Source organism: Meles meles, chromosome 17 (assembly GCF_922984935.1).
Source record: "Meles meles chromosome 17, mMelMel3.1 paternal haplotype, whole genome shotgun sequence".
NCBI classification, from domain to species: Eukaryota; Metazoa; Chordata; class Mammalia; order Carnivora; family Mustelidae; genus Meles; species Meles meles.
In genome coordinates this window covers 54,500,095-54,519,235 of record NC_060082.1, presented here as the reverse complement: position 1 = coordinate 54,519,235, position 19,141 = coordinate 54,500,095, and the positions used below count along the sequence as shown (strand labels likewise).

At 47.3% G+C, this 19,141-nt stretch overlaps 1 protein-coding gene across 4 annotated transcripts in view; it reads left to right on the top strand.

Annotated features, from left to right (window-relative positions):
* Positions 1-19,141, top strand: part of SMYD2 (SET and MYND domain containing 2) — a 49,325-nt gene that overhangs the window by 9,657 nt on the left and 20,527 nt on the right. For 2 of the 4 annotated variants that reach the window (XM_045982789.1, XM_045982788.1), the window contains exon 2: positions 10,400-10,463. The exons of 1 other annotated variant lie outside the window; for it this stretch is intronic. Coding sequence is in view for 2 of the 3 variants with exons in the window: in XM_045982788.1 (XP_045838744.1) it covers positions 10,400-10,463 (64 nt within the window). In the remaining variant the exon portion in view is untranslated. Of the gene's footprint in view, positions 1-10,399; positions 10,464-10,852; positions 11,078-19,141 lie in introns of all 4 variants that reach the window. One more of the 4 variants, XM_045982787.1, reaches the window with a different exon arrangement.

Sequence of the window (19,141 nt, the reverse complement as noted above, 5' to 3'; positions counted from 1 at the left end):
TTATGTTAGCCACAGTGCCTTGAACATCGTGAGGTTTCAGCAGATTGTTGCTGTTGTTGAAAACAGGTGTGGGGTTGAGTATTTTCTTCTTCTCACTTCTGTTTGGTTGAAAATTGATAATCCCTGTATGCCATAAAGGCCATTCAGGGAATCAGAATGTTTAACCACACACCCTAGGTCATGACTTCTGCAAACTCAGGGTGAGGCTTGATCACATACCAAGGTCTAATGAAATGGTAACTTCCCCACATTGTGTCAAAACAGCTGCGGCTTCGGGTAGACTTTTTTGGGGGGGTGGTTAATGAAACTTAGTTTACTCATCATACACCTGAGTAAATATTTCTAACAATCACTTGAAGGAAAACTTTTTATAAGATTTTTTTTTTCACCTTAGAAACTTGCAGATTCACAAATTTGGAATTTAGAAGCAATCTATTCCATTCAGTATTTAATTCATTTCCACACATGTTCAGGCCTTCCAAAATACCCAGTTACTAAGTATTTTCTAGATTCAGAGCTGGGCAAGAAGCTTACCTCCATCTTCTCTATCTATGTATCTTCAGAGAATGGCCCTGGTAGGACTGGAGGAGGGGCCCTGGGGAGGAGGGGTGAGGGAGCCCCCCAGGGCGAGGCTTCAGGAGTGAGGGTTGAGTCCCACTTGCTCTGCAGGATTTGGTTCACTCCTGCAGTCTCTCTCACACACTCACACACACACACACACTCACACACACACACACACACACAGAGGCATACGCAAATGCATAGCATCATGCTGATTCTCTCCTGCTTGTCCCTCTTTGCCTGGCTCATTCTCAGGTCAGAAGTCTGCCCTGATTTTGGCAGGCTGGAGTCGCTCCCTTTGTCTTCGCTCCCAGGGCACCTTGTCAGATACTTCTTGGGCGCACTTGCTCCCGCTTCCAAGTGGGAACCAGATCTCATTCATGTGTGTCGCCCCAGGCCTGTCTCTCTGTTACCTTAGTCAATAAGAATGAAATGAACAGTCTCCTATCTATGGCGTATTTTACTGGTGGCTCTTTGGACAGGCCTCTTCACTGGTCCAGATACATAACTGCTTGTCCTCATCCTAGAACCTACAGACACTCGCAGAACCCTTCACGGATCCCTGTTTTCTTTGACTGTCCTGCTTCTCCCCATTAAGTGCCCTTCCCACACTCACCAGCGTTATCCCTCCCTGCCCTCTAGCGCACATCCTATATACAATCTGGGTGGTCTTTCCAGTGTCCTGCGACACAGCGGTGCCCTGTCATTCTGCATTCTTCCTTTTGCCCATTTGTAACTATGAGGGCTTTTCTCTGCATGATTCCCTTCCCTCGCGTTGCCTCCCTACGTCTGTTCCTTCTCAAGGGAGATCTAGCGGAAACTGCATTTTTTATGAGGCTCCTCTTAAATACTTCAGCCCACAAATCCCTTCGTTTTATTGTTACTATTTTGTATTTACGGTAGTTGACTATTTACATTTTTTGAGCACTCTTGCTATTCTAGGCATCATGTAGAACCCTGGGGCTTCAGAAACCAGTAAGACAGCTTTCTCCGTAGTACTCAAACTTCTGTGTCCTTAAAGAGTTCAGTCCTAGGACTGGCTTCCCGCTCTCAATTCTGTGTCCTTTAGGCCATTTGGATGCTGAATCATTTTGCCTGAAATTTATATTTACCACCATTCGATGAAGCTAGGGCCTCTGTCCTCTGTTCCCAAATTGCTCAACTGTTATAAAAATATCATTCCTCAGAGCCTGGTACAATATTTTACACAGAGAAAATAATACTTTCAGGACAGAACTTACTTGGCTAAGGTAGATTAACCTACAAAGTTTTATAGTACATAAAATGTTTTTAATTCAGAAATACAAATGGAATCAACAGAGATTGAAAGAAAAATGTCTGTTAAATCTGTTCAAACAGTAGCTGATAACCTTGAGTTCTCAAGGTATAGTCCACAGTGGAGTCATTCACCCCAACAGACAAGCATTTCAGTTTTTTATTGTCTATAGGAAAATAGAGCCAAAGGGATGAGGGCGGGTCACCTATTGAAATTCTCCTGTAAGCAGTTTTAAAAGGTGCGTTTTTCTTGTAGGTAGGATTGAGAGCAGGTCACCTGTTTGTTGGGTGAGGAGTTCATGCTCATGTTTGGCTGCAGAGGGCCTGACCTCTTCTGGAATTCACATTTAGCAATAGGTTATGAAGGTATTTTTACATTTTTTTTTTCCCTTACTCTGTGGCCAGAATGTTGACGTGAGCGGTATTGTTAGGAACAGCTTGAGCTTTTAAATAGTTAAATTTATGTGCCTTTGCTTTTGTCCTTTTCCTTGATACTGACTCACCTTGGCATTTTGGACAGGTCTCTTCACCTCCTCACAGCCGCGAGGGCAGCCGCGGTCGCAGGGGAATCCAATATTACCGGTATTGATTACAAAGAACCGAGGATAACAGCTGTCACTTACTGAAGCACCGTAGGAAAGGGTGGATGTTATTTATCATCAGTTCCTTTATGAGAGAGGGAGTGAAAAAGAAAGGCATCCATTGTTTTCCTTCCTTTCGATGTCCCAGTCAGTGGGCGTCAGAAGTAAAAGATAGAGGAGCAAAGAAGTGTCATTCGGATCTGGCACAGAAGTTAAGATAGAACACGTTTCCAAATGAAAATGCTACGTTTTGAAAGTCCGTATGTGCCTTCCTTGGGCAGGCCGAACTGCTGGGGGCTCGGCAGGGCCTGCACGCTGAGGTCGGCGTGCAGGCATCACCCGGTGGCTGCAAAGAGTGACTTCGTGTGCACTGTTCTTAGCCTGAGTATCTCCCTCCTCTGTCCATAAGCTTCGTGAATCTCTTTTTCTCTCTAAGACAAAGACAGATTTCATCTCCACCAGAGCCCGCATCACAACAAACCCTAAATCAGTGTCAGCCTTTTTTCTCTTTTCATTGCTGAGCTGACTTTTACCGGATCAGTGATGTGTGGAGTCATCTTACAAGATTCTGTTAGATTTTATTGAAGGATAATGGGCAAATAGAATTGTATATATTTATTTTTATTTTTTTAAGGTTGTGATAAACTTCCAGCCTTTTTTTTTTTTTTAAAGATTTTTTATTTATTTATTTGACAGACAGAGAGATCACAAGTAGGCAGAGAGGCAGGCAGAGAGAGAGGAGGAAGCAGGCTCCCCGCAGAGCAGAGAGCCCGATGCGGGGCTCGATCCCAGGACCCTGAGATCATGACCTGAGCCGAAGGCAGCGGCTTAATCCACTGAGCCACCCAGGCGCCCCGAATTGTATATATTTAAAGTATACAACAGGATAACTCGATATACATTGTGGAGTGCCTACTAAGGTCGGGGTAATTAACGTATCACCTCCCACACTTACTTTCAGGTGTGTGTGGTGGGAATGCTTACAGTCTCCTCTCAGCAACGTTCAGGTATACGGTGCTGTATTATTAACCGTATCCACTGTAGAGCCCCAGAACTTAGAGCTGAAAATGTCTGCCCTTCAAACCTCCATCACTCCACCTTGCCCTGTGACATGTTCTAGAAAGGCCAACCGTTTTTTTGGCCTGACCACCAAGCCGGGTGTCCTCCTTGTGAACCATGGCTCCTGTGCCAGTAGTTGGGAAAAGCTATTAGTTGCTACTTTGCTGCCCTAAATCTCTCCTGCTTCCCCAAGAGGCCCGGGGCTCTAACTTTTAACAAGCCTCAGAACAAAGCCCAGTGCGAAGGGGAAGGTTCAGCACAGCTCTGGGAAGAAGCTCCCCGCTGCACGTGGGTCCGTTTCACTGTTACATTGTGGATTAAAGTGGTATGCGAAGCATCTTTCACTATTACACAAAAACCTATAGCCTTAGTATTATCCTTATCCCCTGACCAGGGTTATAATAGGGTTCTGCCACAATTCCTCCAATTTTTATTTCTCTCAAATAAAAATTTGCTAGTGTAACCACTCTCTCTGGGTGGGAGGCTAACTTTGTTTCTGATTGTCTTATTTCAACCCATGGTGAAGTTATATTGCGCCGCTGGGCTTTTTTCCTTTTCTCTTTTTCATTTGGCTGGGGCTGCCTCTGTTCAACAGAGCATACTTGTCACTTCTTCTGTTACCGTTAGTTAAAAGTAATTGTTATTGCAAACCCCCTCCATGCCAGTCTCCTTTTCTTTCATGGTGAAACCCACTAAGCATTCATTTCAGTAGCAGAAAGTGGGGAGCTTACAGGATCAAATCCTTTTTATCTAGACCAACAGCACCTGCGGCAAGGCATTAACTAGCCGGAGTTGTTAATTACATCTCTAACTTGTTGATCTTCATGGCTTCCAAAATGAAAAGCAAGAAAATTAATCACTGCGTGTGTCTCCTCCAGCAGAAAATGACAGGAGCGTGTCTTTTGCGTTCTCTCCTAGTCGCTGATAATCAGATAGTTGCGCTTTGCTGTAACATTTCTCTCCTCCCTTTGTGGATGGAATTGTTTCTTAAGTTCAAAGAGTTCTTCCGCTCACAGCAGGGTAGATAATTCGCCTGTAAAACAGAGACTTTAGAAACATAAATCTGCAAATAGGAGTCTGAATGAGATTGGACTGAGGACAGTTGAGTAGTTGAGAACCACTTAAAACCAGAGTGGAGGCTAACGTAGAACGTGAAGGTAGCACGTGTCTCTTGTATTTTCTCATGTGATGGGGTTGGAACTGCGTCTTGACAGTGGAGGGAAAGGTCCAGAGAGGATAAGTGCTTTGCCCAAGATCACATGGCACCTTAAGCACGAGGAGGAGGATTTGAGCTCCAGAGGTGGGGAAGTGACTCCTCACATTCACCCTAAATTGTGAAGCAGGAATCGGGGGAGGCGATGGGGAAAGAAAAAAAAAAGCCTCAGCTCTCTTTTTTAAAGCTTGCACCTGGCTTCTAAAATGCTTTCTTGTCAGAGTTAGAAAATACGGTGTCAGCCTCTTCATTCTCACCTTAATATGCATCATCAAGGTCGCTCAACAACCTAATACGTCCAGAATGTGCCGCTAATTCTTAGGCTGAGTTACCTCGCAGAGAGTCTGCATTGCAGAGAATTACTTCAACACTACTCAGCAGCTTCTGCTCCGGGAGAAACACTCAGCCCAGGATTACCAGAGGGCTGGGCTGCTGGTTCTGCCTCCTGGAAGGTGATTAGAATCTCCTGGAGAGCGTTTTCAAAATCCCAGCACAGACACGGACTGGTTGCTGCTGGGTCCTCCCCCAGGCACCGATTTACTTTTCTCTGTCTTGGAGTTCCATTCCTTTTGAGGGATTTCAGTTTATTCCTTCAAGTGACCTTTGTTAGTCTTTCTCTGAGAGGAGTTTTGTCGTCTTTGTTTTGCAGTCTTTCCCCCAGACCTCCTGGACAATTCAGATCAGGTTACATTGCAAATGCAAGGTTTATGGCTGTGTCTTCTGTAGGAAGAGAGTTTATTCCGAACGCCTTGTGTGTTCCTACAGTGAAAATGGATATCCTGTATGAAGTTTCTCTCTGGCTCAATGTCTGTCAGCAACAGTCAGACACCCAGAGAAGCTCTCTCTGTGTCTTCCTTCTTCTCTCAAGCACACACACACACAATGTAGGTACCAGTGCAGCAAATTCTAATTTGAGTTTCAACGATTAGGCTTACTTTGAAAAGTTTGCCTGTCTCCCTGGCTGTGGAAGGGAGATACAGTTCCCATATGTATCTGCATATTGGAAACAGAGCGCCCTCTCCTGCTACCATCCCACCTCATCTGAACTTTCCTCGTACCCAGAGTAGATCAAAGTAGGTTTGGATGCTTTTCACAATCACTAAGTGCTTTAGCTTTTCTCCTTCTCTGCTCTGAAGGCGGGCGGGCTCAGGAAGATGTATGTTAGAACATTCACATGTAAGCAGGCGGTTGCTTGAATGAGCGTACACACAGGCCAATCTGCCCCAGAGCCAGGCAAAGCTTTTTGGTAGTTTGTGAGAGCTGTACCATCCCGTCACCCAGTTCCCAGCAGACACGGTCCAGCCTGGACTGGTCCAGTATCTGTCTGTCTGAGAAACACTTTGATGTATTGTACTGAAGGACAGGGAAAGACTTTGTGTGCACAGACCAAATACACAATCAATTATAGTTGATATGATTATCAGTTATTTCACGCCAGTGCATTTTAAGTGAAACCAATCACTGTGTCACACCGTTGGTTGAGACACCCTCTTTGTGGGGGTGCTCCCTCCCGAAATCTCATTTTGAGAAATGATCTTGGCTTCTCCCCGTCGTGTTTTTGAAGCACAGTGGCATGAATCCGGTCTCGGTGGAACCGGGAGGTTATGCCAACAAAGATGGCCTTATGTTCTGTTACTACTGTTGGGTTATCCAAACACATAGATGATTCCTGCTTTGCGTAGTAGATCCCTCTGAAGGACTGTCGCGGTAACTCAAGGAAGGCTGTTCTTGAGTGACGAAGACGAAATCGGTACTTCAGCATGTGAATTCTGATTCCGCTACCTACTTGCTGAATGACCACGTTGAATCACATACTTCACCTTTGGATGGTCATTATCTTCATTTGAAAAATAGGAACAAGGCCTTTTTCTCAGAGCTGACAGACTTATTAAGATAGCTCCGTTTTCATATTGTTTGGTCTTAAGGGTCCCTCTATACTTTTAAACACTGAGAACTCCAAAGAGCTTTTGTTCATATGGGGTATGTTTATTAATATTGACCAGACTTGAAATTAAAACAGAAAATTATAAAGTATTCAGTTTAAAATGACACCAGCTATTACTGCTAGTAGCATAATTTTTTTTTTTTAAAAGAACTATTTTACAGAACAAGAGAATTAGTGAGATTAGTGGTGGTGTCCGGTTTTACAAAATCTCTTTAATGTTTGGATTTCCGGAAGACCACGGGATCCTCAAAGACACTTCTGACTTCAGTCTGTGGTATTATATAGTTTCGGTTGAAATGTGTGGAGAGAATCCAGCCTCAAATGGATATGTAATCAGAGAGAGAGGTATATTTTAACAACCTTTTCAATTAATTGTGAATATATTTTGATTTAGCACTAAAACTTGGTAAGTGAATTTGTCTTAAAGGGTAGACCCTTCAGTGTGCAACAAAGCCGTATCAGTGAACTTTATGTGCTCTCTTACATTGAAATCCCTTGGTCTGTCTTGCACTTCGAACGGCTTTTTTAGCCATGCATGATTTTTAAAAATACCATGCCCCTCTCCTTTGAAAAACATTGGTTCACTGAATTATATACATTCTAAAAGTTGATGTACTTCATAAACTGTTTTTAAAAAAAACCCCACAATTGTTAATATCTCTGGCAATCTCACAGGAGAGGCTGTCAGAATTCTCACATTTGCTTGAAGGCTGACATTTTATCATGAACCGCACCTATTTTCAGTTGTTTTACTTGAAGTGACATTCATTTCCATCATGTATCTGCCAAATCCTCAAGTCTGAAAAACCACCGTTTGTCTAACGTGTCTCTTTCAGGTAAAAACGGGATTCCACGAGGAAAGGGGGGCTGGTTCACCTTTCCCTGAGCCACCCCGTGTGCTTCGGGGTCAGAAGAAACCCTTGATGCTGATCTAACTTACCACAGAATGTGAGAAGATACTATCCTACCCAAGCACCAAGACTGAACACAATGACTCCTTGTTACTGCTTCATCTGGGATCTTCTTAAGTAAAACTGGCCTTTTCCCCCCTTAATGCGGAGCCTGTCGAAACCAAGAACCCACAGGGACAGCTTGATCTGCTTTGATTTGTACCAAGGCTCCCAGTGTTTTACCCTCCAGGCTCCTTTACACCTTGCACCCCCGCAGTGCCATTGTCAAGACTGTAGTGTGACTTGGAAAGTAGTTTGGGCCCCACTGACTCCCAGAAAGGGTCCCTGGGATCCCAGAAGTCTCCAGAACACAGTTTGAGAACCTCTGGGACAGACTCTAGAAATTACCCAACAAATTGCCAACCCTTAAAACTTAGCTGTTTCTTTCTGCCTCTTGCTGTTTGTGGCTTGTGGACTTGATAGCGGGCTAGAGTGAATGAATCCTGGCCTTTGGGCAATTTATGGTTTTGATGAAATCCCACTCGAGTTCTTCCCGAGCTCTCGAGAGCCCAGTTTTGCCGTTTCTCTCCCTTGGGATGTTACTGTGAGGCTAAAAATAAGCCTTGGTTTCGTACTCACTTTACTGCTTGCCTCTGCAGGACGGGCCCCCGAATCCTTGCTTTTTGGTATGATCTAGGGCTAATAAGAAGGAAGTTTTTGAGATAGTTTTCCCATCTTTTATACCAGGGGATCTTAACTCTAGTTTCAGAGCCGTTCAGTGTCTTTGGGCTTCAGGTGGCTCAGAGCCCTTGAAATCTCCCAAAAATTTCTGTTGCTTTGGGGGGTTGGGGAGAAGATGGGCTGTTGGGAGAATTAGTAGCTTCCATCAAATTCTCAAAGAGCTTCTGTGACCTCTCCCCCTGCAAAAACAGACATTAACAAACAGCTGCTTCTGATGGACATTTTTGTGGGGTGGCATGTAGGCATCCATTATCCATTTCCAAACGCACCTCTTTTTGGAAGGAATCTTCAAATCTCCCTTCCTGGCTTGGCCCCTCTTAACTTTCCATCCCCTTGGCATTCTTCTAGCTCTCTATCCCTTGGCGGCATCCTTCTAGCTCTCTATCCCTTGGCACTCGCTTCTCAGTAGTTTCTTTGTAGCCTCTTTGGTCCTTTTTTCCTCCTTGTAAAATGCAGCAGAGCAGGGACCTTCCTCCATCTCTGGTTTTTCTGTTACTGTAAAGTGCAAAGTCAGAGTCAGGATGCCTTCAGGAGCACCTTGGGTCTGGGCGGGGGTGGGAGTAGGTACTTTACGCCAGAGAATATGCTCAGCCAAATCAGGGAGTTCCTTTTTAAACTACTGAGATGTGCAAACTCCGGATATTTATTTATGCCTCAGCCACAAGATGTGTTTTTCTCCCACACATTCTCCACAGTCTGCTTCTTGGAATCCAAGTGCTGTCATGAAAACTGCAAGGCAGTCTGTTTCGCTCCAACAGGAGCATTTGGGGAGCAGTCTCGGTTCCGTGGGAGTAGTGTGGTGACTGCCGCTCGCTGACAAGGAGCAGAGGAGGACTCTGCAGCGTGATTCCCTGTGTTTTCTAGAACATCAGCTCCCCCGGGCGCGCTGCAGGGGGGTCTGAGGGCGGGGCGCACTGCAGTGCCCAGCCTGGCAGCCTCGACAGCGCCCCTTGTGGCCACGCGTCGGCATTGCCTCAACTTGAAGGCCGGTTTCCGGGCCGGGGCACAAGACGCGAGCTTTGAACCAGAGGTTCCTTCCCCACCTAAAAAAAAAATGTGTTTAAGGGTTCTTTCTGGTGAGGTTTAATTCTGTGGCTTCACGGTTTTTGAAAAAGCTTTGACTTATCAAACCTGACAAACACACTAGCACCTGACAATTGGGAAACAGCAGAGTCTCTGTCCTTTCGCGGAAGCAGGGAGGTGATATGGCAAGGAAAGGGACAGTTGACCTCATTACAGAAGCAGAAGAATCACTCAGGGCATACACCGACGAGGTGGTGTGGGTACCGGTCACATCCAGTAATGTTTTATATGAGTATGTCTCCGCTTGCTGGGTTGCATTACACACACATACACGCACGCACACACACACACACACACACACACACAAACACACATTTTGAGTGGGGAGAGGGAGAGAGAAAATCACGAGCAGACTCCATGCTAAGTGCGGAGCCTGATACGAGGCTTAATCTCACCACCTTGACGTCATGACCAGAGCAGAAACCCAGGAGTCAGATGCTCAATGGGCTGAGCCGCCCAGGTGCCCTGGGTTGCATTGTTTTTAAACTTGGCTCTCCTGGGCAGCGTAGGAATTACTGACAGACACTGTTCCATCTTCTGCCTTACTTGCATTTCTAATTAATAGAGGTTGTCACTCACACTGCATTTTCACCAGTACAGGTGGCCTCCAAGCCTCTGTCTGTATGAGGTCAAACCTCTAAGATGGTTTTGTTCATCTCTGTCCCTCTGTCGCAGGTGAGAAAATCAAGACCTAAGGGCCTTTGACTTGCCCCAAACTACCAAGTACTAGTGCGGGCAATGCAGAAGCTCTGGTGTCCAGGCCAGGCTCGTGAGTCGTAGACACACTGCCTGTCAGTTGGGAAGGTGCCCTTCCCACCGCCAGGGCCGGGAAGCGCTGGTGCCTGTACTGTTTGACTAACTTACTCCCACCCAAGGACTGAATCTGGTCACAGTTCTCCTTTGGGAAAATGCCACTTTATCAGTGGGAGAGTAAGGTAAGGTGAATCCTGGCTCTGCTTCCCGACCAGATGGCTTTTATGATTGCATGATAAAATGTGCAGCTTCACGTTTCTGTGCCTCTCGCCACTACAGTGCCCTTTCTGTTTTTAAGGAAAGAAGGATTGTCCAAATGTGGAAGATGCAAGCAGGCATTTTACTGCAATGTGGAGTGTCAGGTAGGTTCTGGGCCAACTGGTAGGGAGGGCCTTGTTTCCTCTGAAGAGCGGGACCCCAGTGTCCTTCCCTTTCCTTGTCACGCCATTCCCAGCACCCTTTGCCGCCAGAGCGGGAAAGCTTACTTCAGGCCTTGGATGCGGCTGGATACCCGTGAGCGCTGGCCCAGGACTGAAGGCAGCCAGTGATAGACAGCGATGCTCTGGGGCCACAGGCAGGTGCAGGCGAAGGGGAAAGACCTGAGGAGGGCACGTTGGGTGCAGGCAGGTGGATTACCAAGGTTGACAGTTTGCTCCCCAAACCTGCCAGCAACAGATGGAACACCGAGGAGATGACAAACAAAAAATGCTAAAATGGTACCTTTAAAATATTTTAATTTTTACTGTCACAGGTCTGTATTTTTATAAATCCCCATAAGCAGGCCACACGTCTCCCTTGGCCTGTTCAAAGCCGGTCTGAGTCCAGCCAGACTTCGGTGAGCGCCTGGCACAGCCTTGCTCGGCCAGAGGGTGGCTGTGCTGAATCTGTGCTTGGAGCTGGTGCCTTGGAAGCAGCCGGGCTGGGCCAGGCTCAGGAGGCGGGTTGCATGGAGACCGTGGGCCATCTGGTCCGAGGGGTAAGTCTCCAGGGAATCCTGTAATAACGTGGCAATGGGAAGCTTAGGGAGGAATTTGGAGGAACTCTTGGTAGCTCTTTGAGGGACAAAGAGTGCTGTTTTCCATTCTTGTCTGCTAGATTCTAGTTCCACAGAATGTTCCTAGGTATTCTGCAGAAAATTCATTCCACGCTCTAACAATTTGAATTTAGGGAGAATATGGTCTTTGACATCTGTATGCCCTCCTTAGTCTTTTTTTTTTTTTTTTAAGATTTTATTTATTTATTTGACAGAGATCACAAGTAGGCAGAGAGGCAGGCAGAGAGAGAAAGGAGGAAACAGGCTCCCTGCTGAGCAGAGAGCCCGATGCGGGGCTCGATCCCAGGACCCTGAGATCACGACCTGAGCCGAAGGCAGAGGTTGAAAATGCTGATGCTATTAAATAGTGGCTCTAAGTGACAGGGAGGATTTTCTCCGTAGTCTTTACCTCTTTTTTGGGTCATTGTTTTTGCCAGATTTGGTGTCATTTACCTCCCACACTTGCCCCCTGCCCGATCTACTTCTGATTACCCACTATATCATTGTTTTCTTTCTCTTCTCCCTATGCAGTTGGCTCCTGAAAATCCCCAAAGAGCATTATTACTTATAAGTGGGAGAGGTTGCTAAGCTCTGATGTCCCGTCTGACCATAGAGCTCCAGTCACAATGACCCCTTACTGGAATGAAGCACAGGCTGAGCCATTGGCCTGGAGACCTCAGCCTTGGCTCTGCAGGCCCTGTGCAGCCCACTCCCCTGTGTCTCCCCCGGCAGGCTTCCAGAGGTGGTCAGCCTGTGTGACAGTGAGAATATGGGTTTATCATTGAGTTTTCAGGGAGTGTGACTTCTTTCGAGGAGGAGAGATCATACTTTGTTCCTACCAGTTGTGGTTGGATTGCTTTTGTGCCGGGGATATCAGGGAGTCCTGGGAATTCCGTGATCTGATTCCAGGAATGATAAGTTAGCTCTTTCTAGATTTAAGTTAGATTCTTCTAGAAAAATTAACTCATCCCATTCTAGTTCGTTAGAGAAGCCAGATAGGAAAATTGCGTAGAGTTTGGACTGTGTAGCACAGAATAGTAGAAGGAGGGGAATCCTAACTCTGCAACCTGCTATCTCTATGAACTCGACAAGTCACAGGTCATCTCTGCGCTCAGTGCCTTCACACATGAATGACGGCAGTACTGCCCGTCCTGACAAACGGTAGGGACCTGTGATAGGAGCGCGATGAAAGTTCTCTATAAACCGTGATGCCGTGGACAGGTGTGAGGACATACGGGAAATACTGTGACGGTAATATAGGCTGGACCACTGCTCAGCTGTGCAAAGAATAAAGTATATAGCATCCTTTAGATTTGACAGACTTGGTTTGTTTTGGGTTTGTTTTTTGTTTCTTTTACCCCAAGAGAATGGATGGATTCTAAAACCCTGAGAACACTAACAGTGTACATTTTGTGAGTCACGCTTATTACAACAATGAGTCTTACATTCTCTGATGAGCTGTAAACACTGCATTAATACACAGAATCGGATTGCGTGAGATGCCTGTTACCTCGGGGTCTTCTGAGCATGTTGCTAACTCTTCTCCCATTATGCCTCCCTAGATGGACTGTTTTGATGAACTATTGCAGTCCAGTGGGGTTTCAAGGTGGCCAATGGGGCTTCCCTTCCCTTCAGGACTGAGTTTCCCAAAGCTGCAGACTTTGAGAGCTCATCTGTGAGCACACAGCGAGGGGCGCTCTCCCTCGGGGGGGTCACGTGAACCAAATGCACCGGCCTTTGTGCGCCAGGGTGCCTCATTTCACTCGACAGCAAGCAGTTTGATGGTGTGTACATTCTCCTGTGAACAGACTGTACAGGTGGTCAGATCATAATGAGCTTGCTTGGGTAGCCGGGAAGCCTGGAGCCTTGGGTCCTGCTCTGTGATGTTAAGTCATGTTCAAGGTCTCAGGACAAGACAGCCTGTTCTGTCCAGCCTCGTGATGGAGCATCTTCCCTGCTCTTCACCCAGAGTTCGGGTTAAGTGGTGGGTCTCCCCATCAGCCCTGCAGAGTACTTCTGCAGTTCAAGTTTGCTGTGCTTCTGGGAAGTATCTAGTGGCCAAAGTACCCCCCTAAATGACAAGTGATACCTGGTTTCTGATGCTACTTGTTGCCAGAGGTGACAGACTGGTTTTCATCTGGAAGTTTTATTCTTGTTTTATCTGTCCCCTCTTGTTGAAGGAAGAGGTTAACGGCCATTAAGTTTTGTCATGCTTTTGTGCTGAAGAGCTAAGTCAGAACAAGGCAGTGGGTTGTAAGACCTGGAATGGTCCTAAGGGTTTAACAAAAGCAAGTGCCTAGAAAGAAATGGCAGTTCAGGAACTTCATACATATGATCATGAGGGGAGGAAACTGGGGCATTAGCTCCAGATAAAAATGTATTCAGGTTTCCTCCTACGGGGGTGCTTGGGTGGGATCAAAGGGGGAGCTGTGCTGTATAAAGCAAGGGCAGAGATGGGGAGTGGCAGGTAACTGAGCATTTCTCCACCGGAGAGACCAGGGCCCTTGGCTGCTCCTCACCACCATGTAGACCCCGCCCACCTGGAGTGCAGACCTGGGCACCAAATGGCAGAGGTGGGAAGGGGGGTGTCAGAGTGAAGGTTACCAGGTCCAGCATGTCAGTAGATAAGAAAACAGTGGCCACAAGGGGTTGGGTGACCTGCCCACGGTCACAGGGGCAGGACTGGAGACTAGGCTGTACAGACTGCTGGTGGGAGGCTGTCTCCACTTTCCAACACAGTGCTTTTGGGGGTCCTGAGGGCCCTCTGGGAGAGGGGGCACTATAGGAACATGTCACAGAGAAGTGGCCTTCGGTGGATGTGAAAGGGGAGAGCCCCTTCTCATGTTATTTTTGCCAAAAATCTGCCCCAAGAGTGCTAAGGCAGCACACTTCCCAAGGGTGTCATCTTCCCAGGGAGTACAGCGTCTCAGGAGACCCTGGCCACTACGTCCTCTCCCCAAGCCCTCTTCCCTGACCGCACTGCTTTGGAATTTCACTTTATTTTATACAATTTGGTGATATCTTGTCCCATTTACTTTTCTCTTCATTCACTTGACTCAGTGTGATCCTGCCAGAGGAGAGATTTTAATTGATGATGCATGAAAGGATAATGGGAGGAAACATAAAAGAAATAGAAGTTCCTTTTTAGTTAGGCTTATTTTGTAACCTGTGTGTTTTAATGAACTATATTTATTTTTATAAATATGCCTGGAAAGCTAAGTATATTATTCCCTCACTTAGACGTCTTCATTAAATTGCACCATGACATGTTCAAGAGAATGGTTTTACAGTTATTTTATAGAGGAAGCATTGTAAAGTAGAACTTTCTAGGGTGTTATTTCCTAACATTAACAAATAGAAAAGAAACTGTTCATGATGCATAAACAGAGGTGATGGGGTTACGAGAATGTTTTTGAAAGTAGGAAGGGGCTTGCCCTGATGGGCATAAAAAAGCACATGTGAGGAGCATGTGACTAAGGACATGAGAAAATTTGTGAATTTCCTTGCTGAAGAGAAAGTAACTGAAGCGTAGAAGATACAGAAGAAATACTCACCCGACCCTCTTGTTGTTATGGGTGATTGAGGGAATGGGGCCGGAGTCACAGGTTCAGTCCTGGTTAAATTCACTTTGGTCCCTTAACCCAAACCTTGGAAGCATCTTGAACTTGACCACCCTTTTCTCTAAATGTTCCACATCACGTGTGGGAAAACGTGTGGATGAATGAATGAGCCCATCCCCTGGCTTTTGCAGCAAAACATAAAACAAAGCCCATGTCCTTGTGACGGGGGCCCAGCAGCTGCAGTCACCTTCATGTGAGGTGGTCGGTGTGCACCTGACTCCTTTGTACTCCTCCCCTTGATGATAATGGCAGTGGCAGCCGAAATCCCATGACGTTTTCTTACTGTTCCGCATTTCAGGAAGTCACATGCATTTGGCCAAGTAGACTACATCTGTTTCGGAAGCTCCATTAGAGCCGAGAGAAATGCCAGGTGCGAAAGTTAGGAAAGGGGACTTCACAATAAAAACTCAGTCTCCTTGTCCAGGAAGACAGCGTTATCATTCACTCAGCAGAAAACTGGACGAAATAACGGTCAGTTGTTTCTTCCAAGGTTGAAAATGCTGGTGCATCCTGAGACAGTTTTCCAGCTCTTTATGTGTCTTGAAGCATTTTTGTCCTTGCACACACAGGAGTCACGCAGAACAGTTATTACATTGGCTGAAAATGACCTTGAGGTTTAAAAAGGGTACCGAAATTTCTGTATTTTCCTTTTACATTGATTTAATTATTTAATTTCATTGGACAAATAATCTTTGCTCATTTTAGAAAAATCTGGAAGGTACAGTCTGGAAAGACAACAGAAAGAGGATCCATGATTTTGTCCTTCCAGAGAAAATCTCTACTAGCTCTTTGCTGTCTGTCTTTCTCAGTCCTTCCTGCTTGTTTATTTGTATATTGCTTTTCTGGAAAAATAAGATCCAAATTCACATCAAATTATAAAAAGATTGCAATCAGGGCAGGAGAAATAGCTTGACTTTTGAAGAAAGATACTCAAAGTTTTCGAAAGACTCACAAAAATGTTTTAAAAAGCGTAAGCGATTACAAAACCACTCTGTGTACAAAGAAACCACTGATACTGAAACACAACAAAACAAAAGGAAACTGTTCGTTGATACTGCTCATTCCTGTTCCTCAGGGTAGCCAGTTTTCCCTCCAGTTTTGTCCAATCTGATTATTTACAGTTTTTCTAGTCAGAACCTGGGCAAGTTGCCACTGTCAAGTTCTCTCTGGTGTGGGAACCATCCCTATGTCAGATTGTGCTCAGGACCTAACTGATGTTCCTGCCAGATGTGAGCCTCCCTCCCAGCTCTTTGTTGTTGTTATTGTTTTGGGTTTTGTTTTTGTTTTTTTTAAAGAATTAAAACAGTGCCGTGGAGGTACCTTCTGTCATTCCTCCCTTAGTCCACATCTCTCACCACCTTCCAGCAGAAGGTGAAAATTTATTTAGGGAAATTTCCCTTGATGAAACTTCCACGATTCCACACTTTGAATTTATTGTGCTGTCTGCTTCCATGGGCTGTGTGTGGATCCATGTCACATACGTGTCTCCTGTCATGGTCACAAACTCCTTCAAGTCCAGGACTTCATCTCCCCTCCCTGCCTCTAGGGTCAGTTGCACAGCTCGTTGAATGCATGAATGAACGAACGAACGAACCAGTGAGTGAATAGGTTCCCACGTGTTTTGAGAGTGTGCTATTGTGACACGTGCCAGGCGCTGTTCTAGGTGCTTCTCCAGGATGAGCGGATTGGATCCTCAGGACCCTCTGTGTTTGCACCGATGCTTCATTGTCCCCACGTGAAGGTCCTACATGTCTCGGTCCTCTTCAGGCTTCAGATCTGATTATCACTCTTGGAAGGTGTCAAATCATAGCCTTGGAATCTGGACCTGCTAAGTAACTCAGGGATTACGTTATTGACAGCCAAGGGTGCAGCTGCGGAGGGATTAAGAGGTCCGCCTGCTGTCACAGAGCTGAGGAGCGCAGGGCTAAGAAGGCAGGTTTCCTGAGCCCCAGACCCAGGGTCCACTTCCTCGACAGCACTCTGCTCTCCTCCCGGAGGCTCCCTTCCCTTTGAGGACATTCCCATCGATAATTGTCAGCGTTGTGTGTTACTTATATTAGCCTCGATTTTATATGCTCTTAATGAATTGATTCTATTACTAAATAATACATAAATCATGGTAAGAAAGGTTGGGGTTAAACTTCCTTTTCCCGAGAGTCATTATTGTTGAACACGGAGGACGAGACCTGCTGTTCAGGAAACGGGCATCTCCAAGGCCCTGCAAAGCCTTCTCTTAGAATTCCTGGTTTCACAGTGGACACTGGCTCGTGGCCGCTGATTATCCCCCTGTCTGGTCGTCCCCATTCCCCTCAGATGCCCCAGGGCCTGAAGCCTTCTCGGTCTTTGCCTCTTTGCCTCATCACCGTGCTCTCATTTCAGGCTTTGGCTAAAAACAGATCCCTTTCTCCCTCATGCATATCTTGTCATTTCTTGCTCTCCGTGCACTTGGTTATGTCCGGCACAGCGTTATTTAACTGTGCGGGACATCTCGGCACTGAACGGGAGCCAGTGGCCTGCACCACGTAGTGCATTAAATCATGAAGCGACATCGTGTCCTTCCTTCTTGGGGTGGGGCGGGGGGCAGGGGGCAAGGAGACATCTTCGTTCTTTCAGCAGCTTTATCAAGGACCTCGTAAATGCGAGGCCCTCTTCTAGCTTCTGGGGTTATAAATGTGGGGGAAAACCCACACCAGACTGAGTTCCTTTATTTTAACGGGGAGACAGATACTGACCACAAACTCATAAACACGTAGTGTATCAGGTGGTGAGAAGAATCTGAGATGCGTAGAGCGAGGGAGCGTGCGGGGGTGGGCACGCGCTGGTGGGTATTTGTGGCAGGAATCCTGAGGCCCTGACATCTGAGCCAGAGATGAGAAGAGGTCGGCAGGGAGCAACATGGCCATCTAGGGGCAGAGGGCACCAGCCAGGAATACAGCAAGTGCAAGAGGTCTTAGGGCCGGAGTGTGCACGGTCGGTGTCAGGAGCAGCCGGGGGCTGAGGTGAGAGCGTGGCAGGAGGCGAGGGGGTCAGAGGAGTCCGGGGGGGGGTTCCCCATCATGAGTGGCTTCTCGGTCATCTTTAAGACTCTGCCTTTTGCTCTGAGATGAGAAGCCATTGGAAGGTTCCGAGCCGAGAACTGGCATGATCTGGGTTCTGTGTAGCAGGATCGTCTACCCCTACTGCTCTCCCGAGCCTAGTTCGCTGGGGCAGGCGCAGAAGTGGGCATGTGGGTGGGAGGCATGGGCAGTACCGGGGCGGGGGAGTTTGTGGGGGCTGCAGCGGGCAGGAGCGTGGGGCAGCGAGGGCTGATCAGGTTCTAGATCTGCTCTGAAGGCAGGGAGAATGGGTGTGCCGGAGGGGACTGGGGAGCATGGGACAGGCGACGAGGATGGCCCCGGGCTCCAGCCTGAGCATCTGAAAGAACAGACTCGCTGTTTTCTGAGGTGGGGAAGGCTGAGGGAAGACAAGACATGCCCGCTTCCGTCGAGAGGCCGTGTGTCTGCAGACCCCCGTCGCAAGTGCCGTGAGATTTCCTACCTCACAAGTCATCCTCCGTCCACCCTCCACCCCTCCCTCCCAGTGCCCAGCTCTGCTTTCCACCTCCTCCCCAGCGGCCCCTGACTCCGACTCCCCGGCACCGCTGCTTCTTGTCAGTCAGCGCATCCCTCCACGATGTCCCGTCCATTCTCTGTCATCCCCCAACCCCTGCCGCCAGCGATGGCACCACCAGCTGCTCCCCGGCCCTCACTCCTCTCCTCCATGGCCACCACGGCCCCACGGTGTCCTCCTCCCTCAGGCTCGCCCATCCCCATGCACAGCGTCTCTCCCCTGCCGTGGTGAGCACCTACCCTTTGTGTCCCAACCTGGGCCGTGAGAGCGTCAAGACAGGACAGAAAGGACTACGGTGTTCCTTTGTCAGGGACTCTTCAGGGAGTCTGTATTCCTAAATGTGGCCAGTGGCTGCCTCTGCCAGGCTCTTCGACGGCTCTTGCCAGAGCCTTCATTAGTGTTCCGTTGTTGTCACCTACAAAAGGAGATGAGTGGCTGAGTGCAGCTCTCAGGGCTTTGCCGTGATGTGAGAACAGGAGCAGAGCAGGACGGTGAGGGCGCGGGGCCAGATCAGTGGCGAATACCCCAGATCACAGATAATGGAAGGCAGCATGCGCCGTTCGGGCGAATGAGGGGCTGCAGGAAGATGAGATGTTGATGAAAAAGTAGATTTTCTCATCCCAACGACCTTGGCCAGGCCTGAGTCAAGGCCATACAACCGACTCTATCTTAAAGGATGTTTTTGTCTCTCGCTTTTGTGAGCTTCATCGTGTTTTCCAAAAGGAAACATATTTCACTTGACCTTCACTAGAAGGACTTACTGCATCCTCTCTTCTTG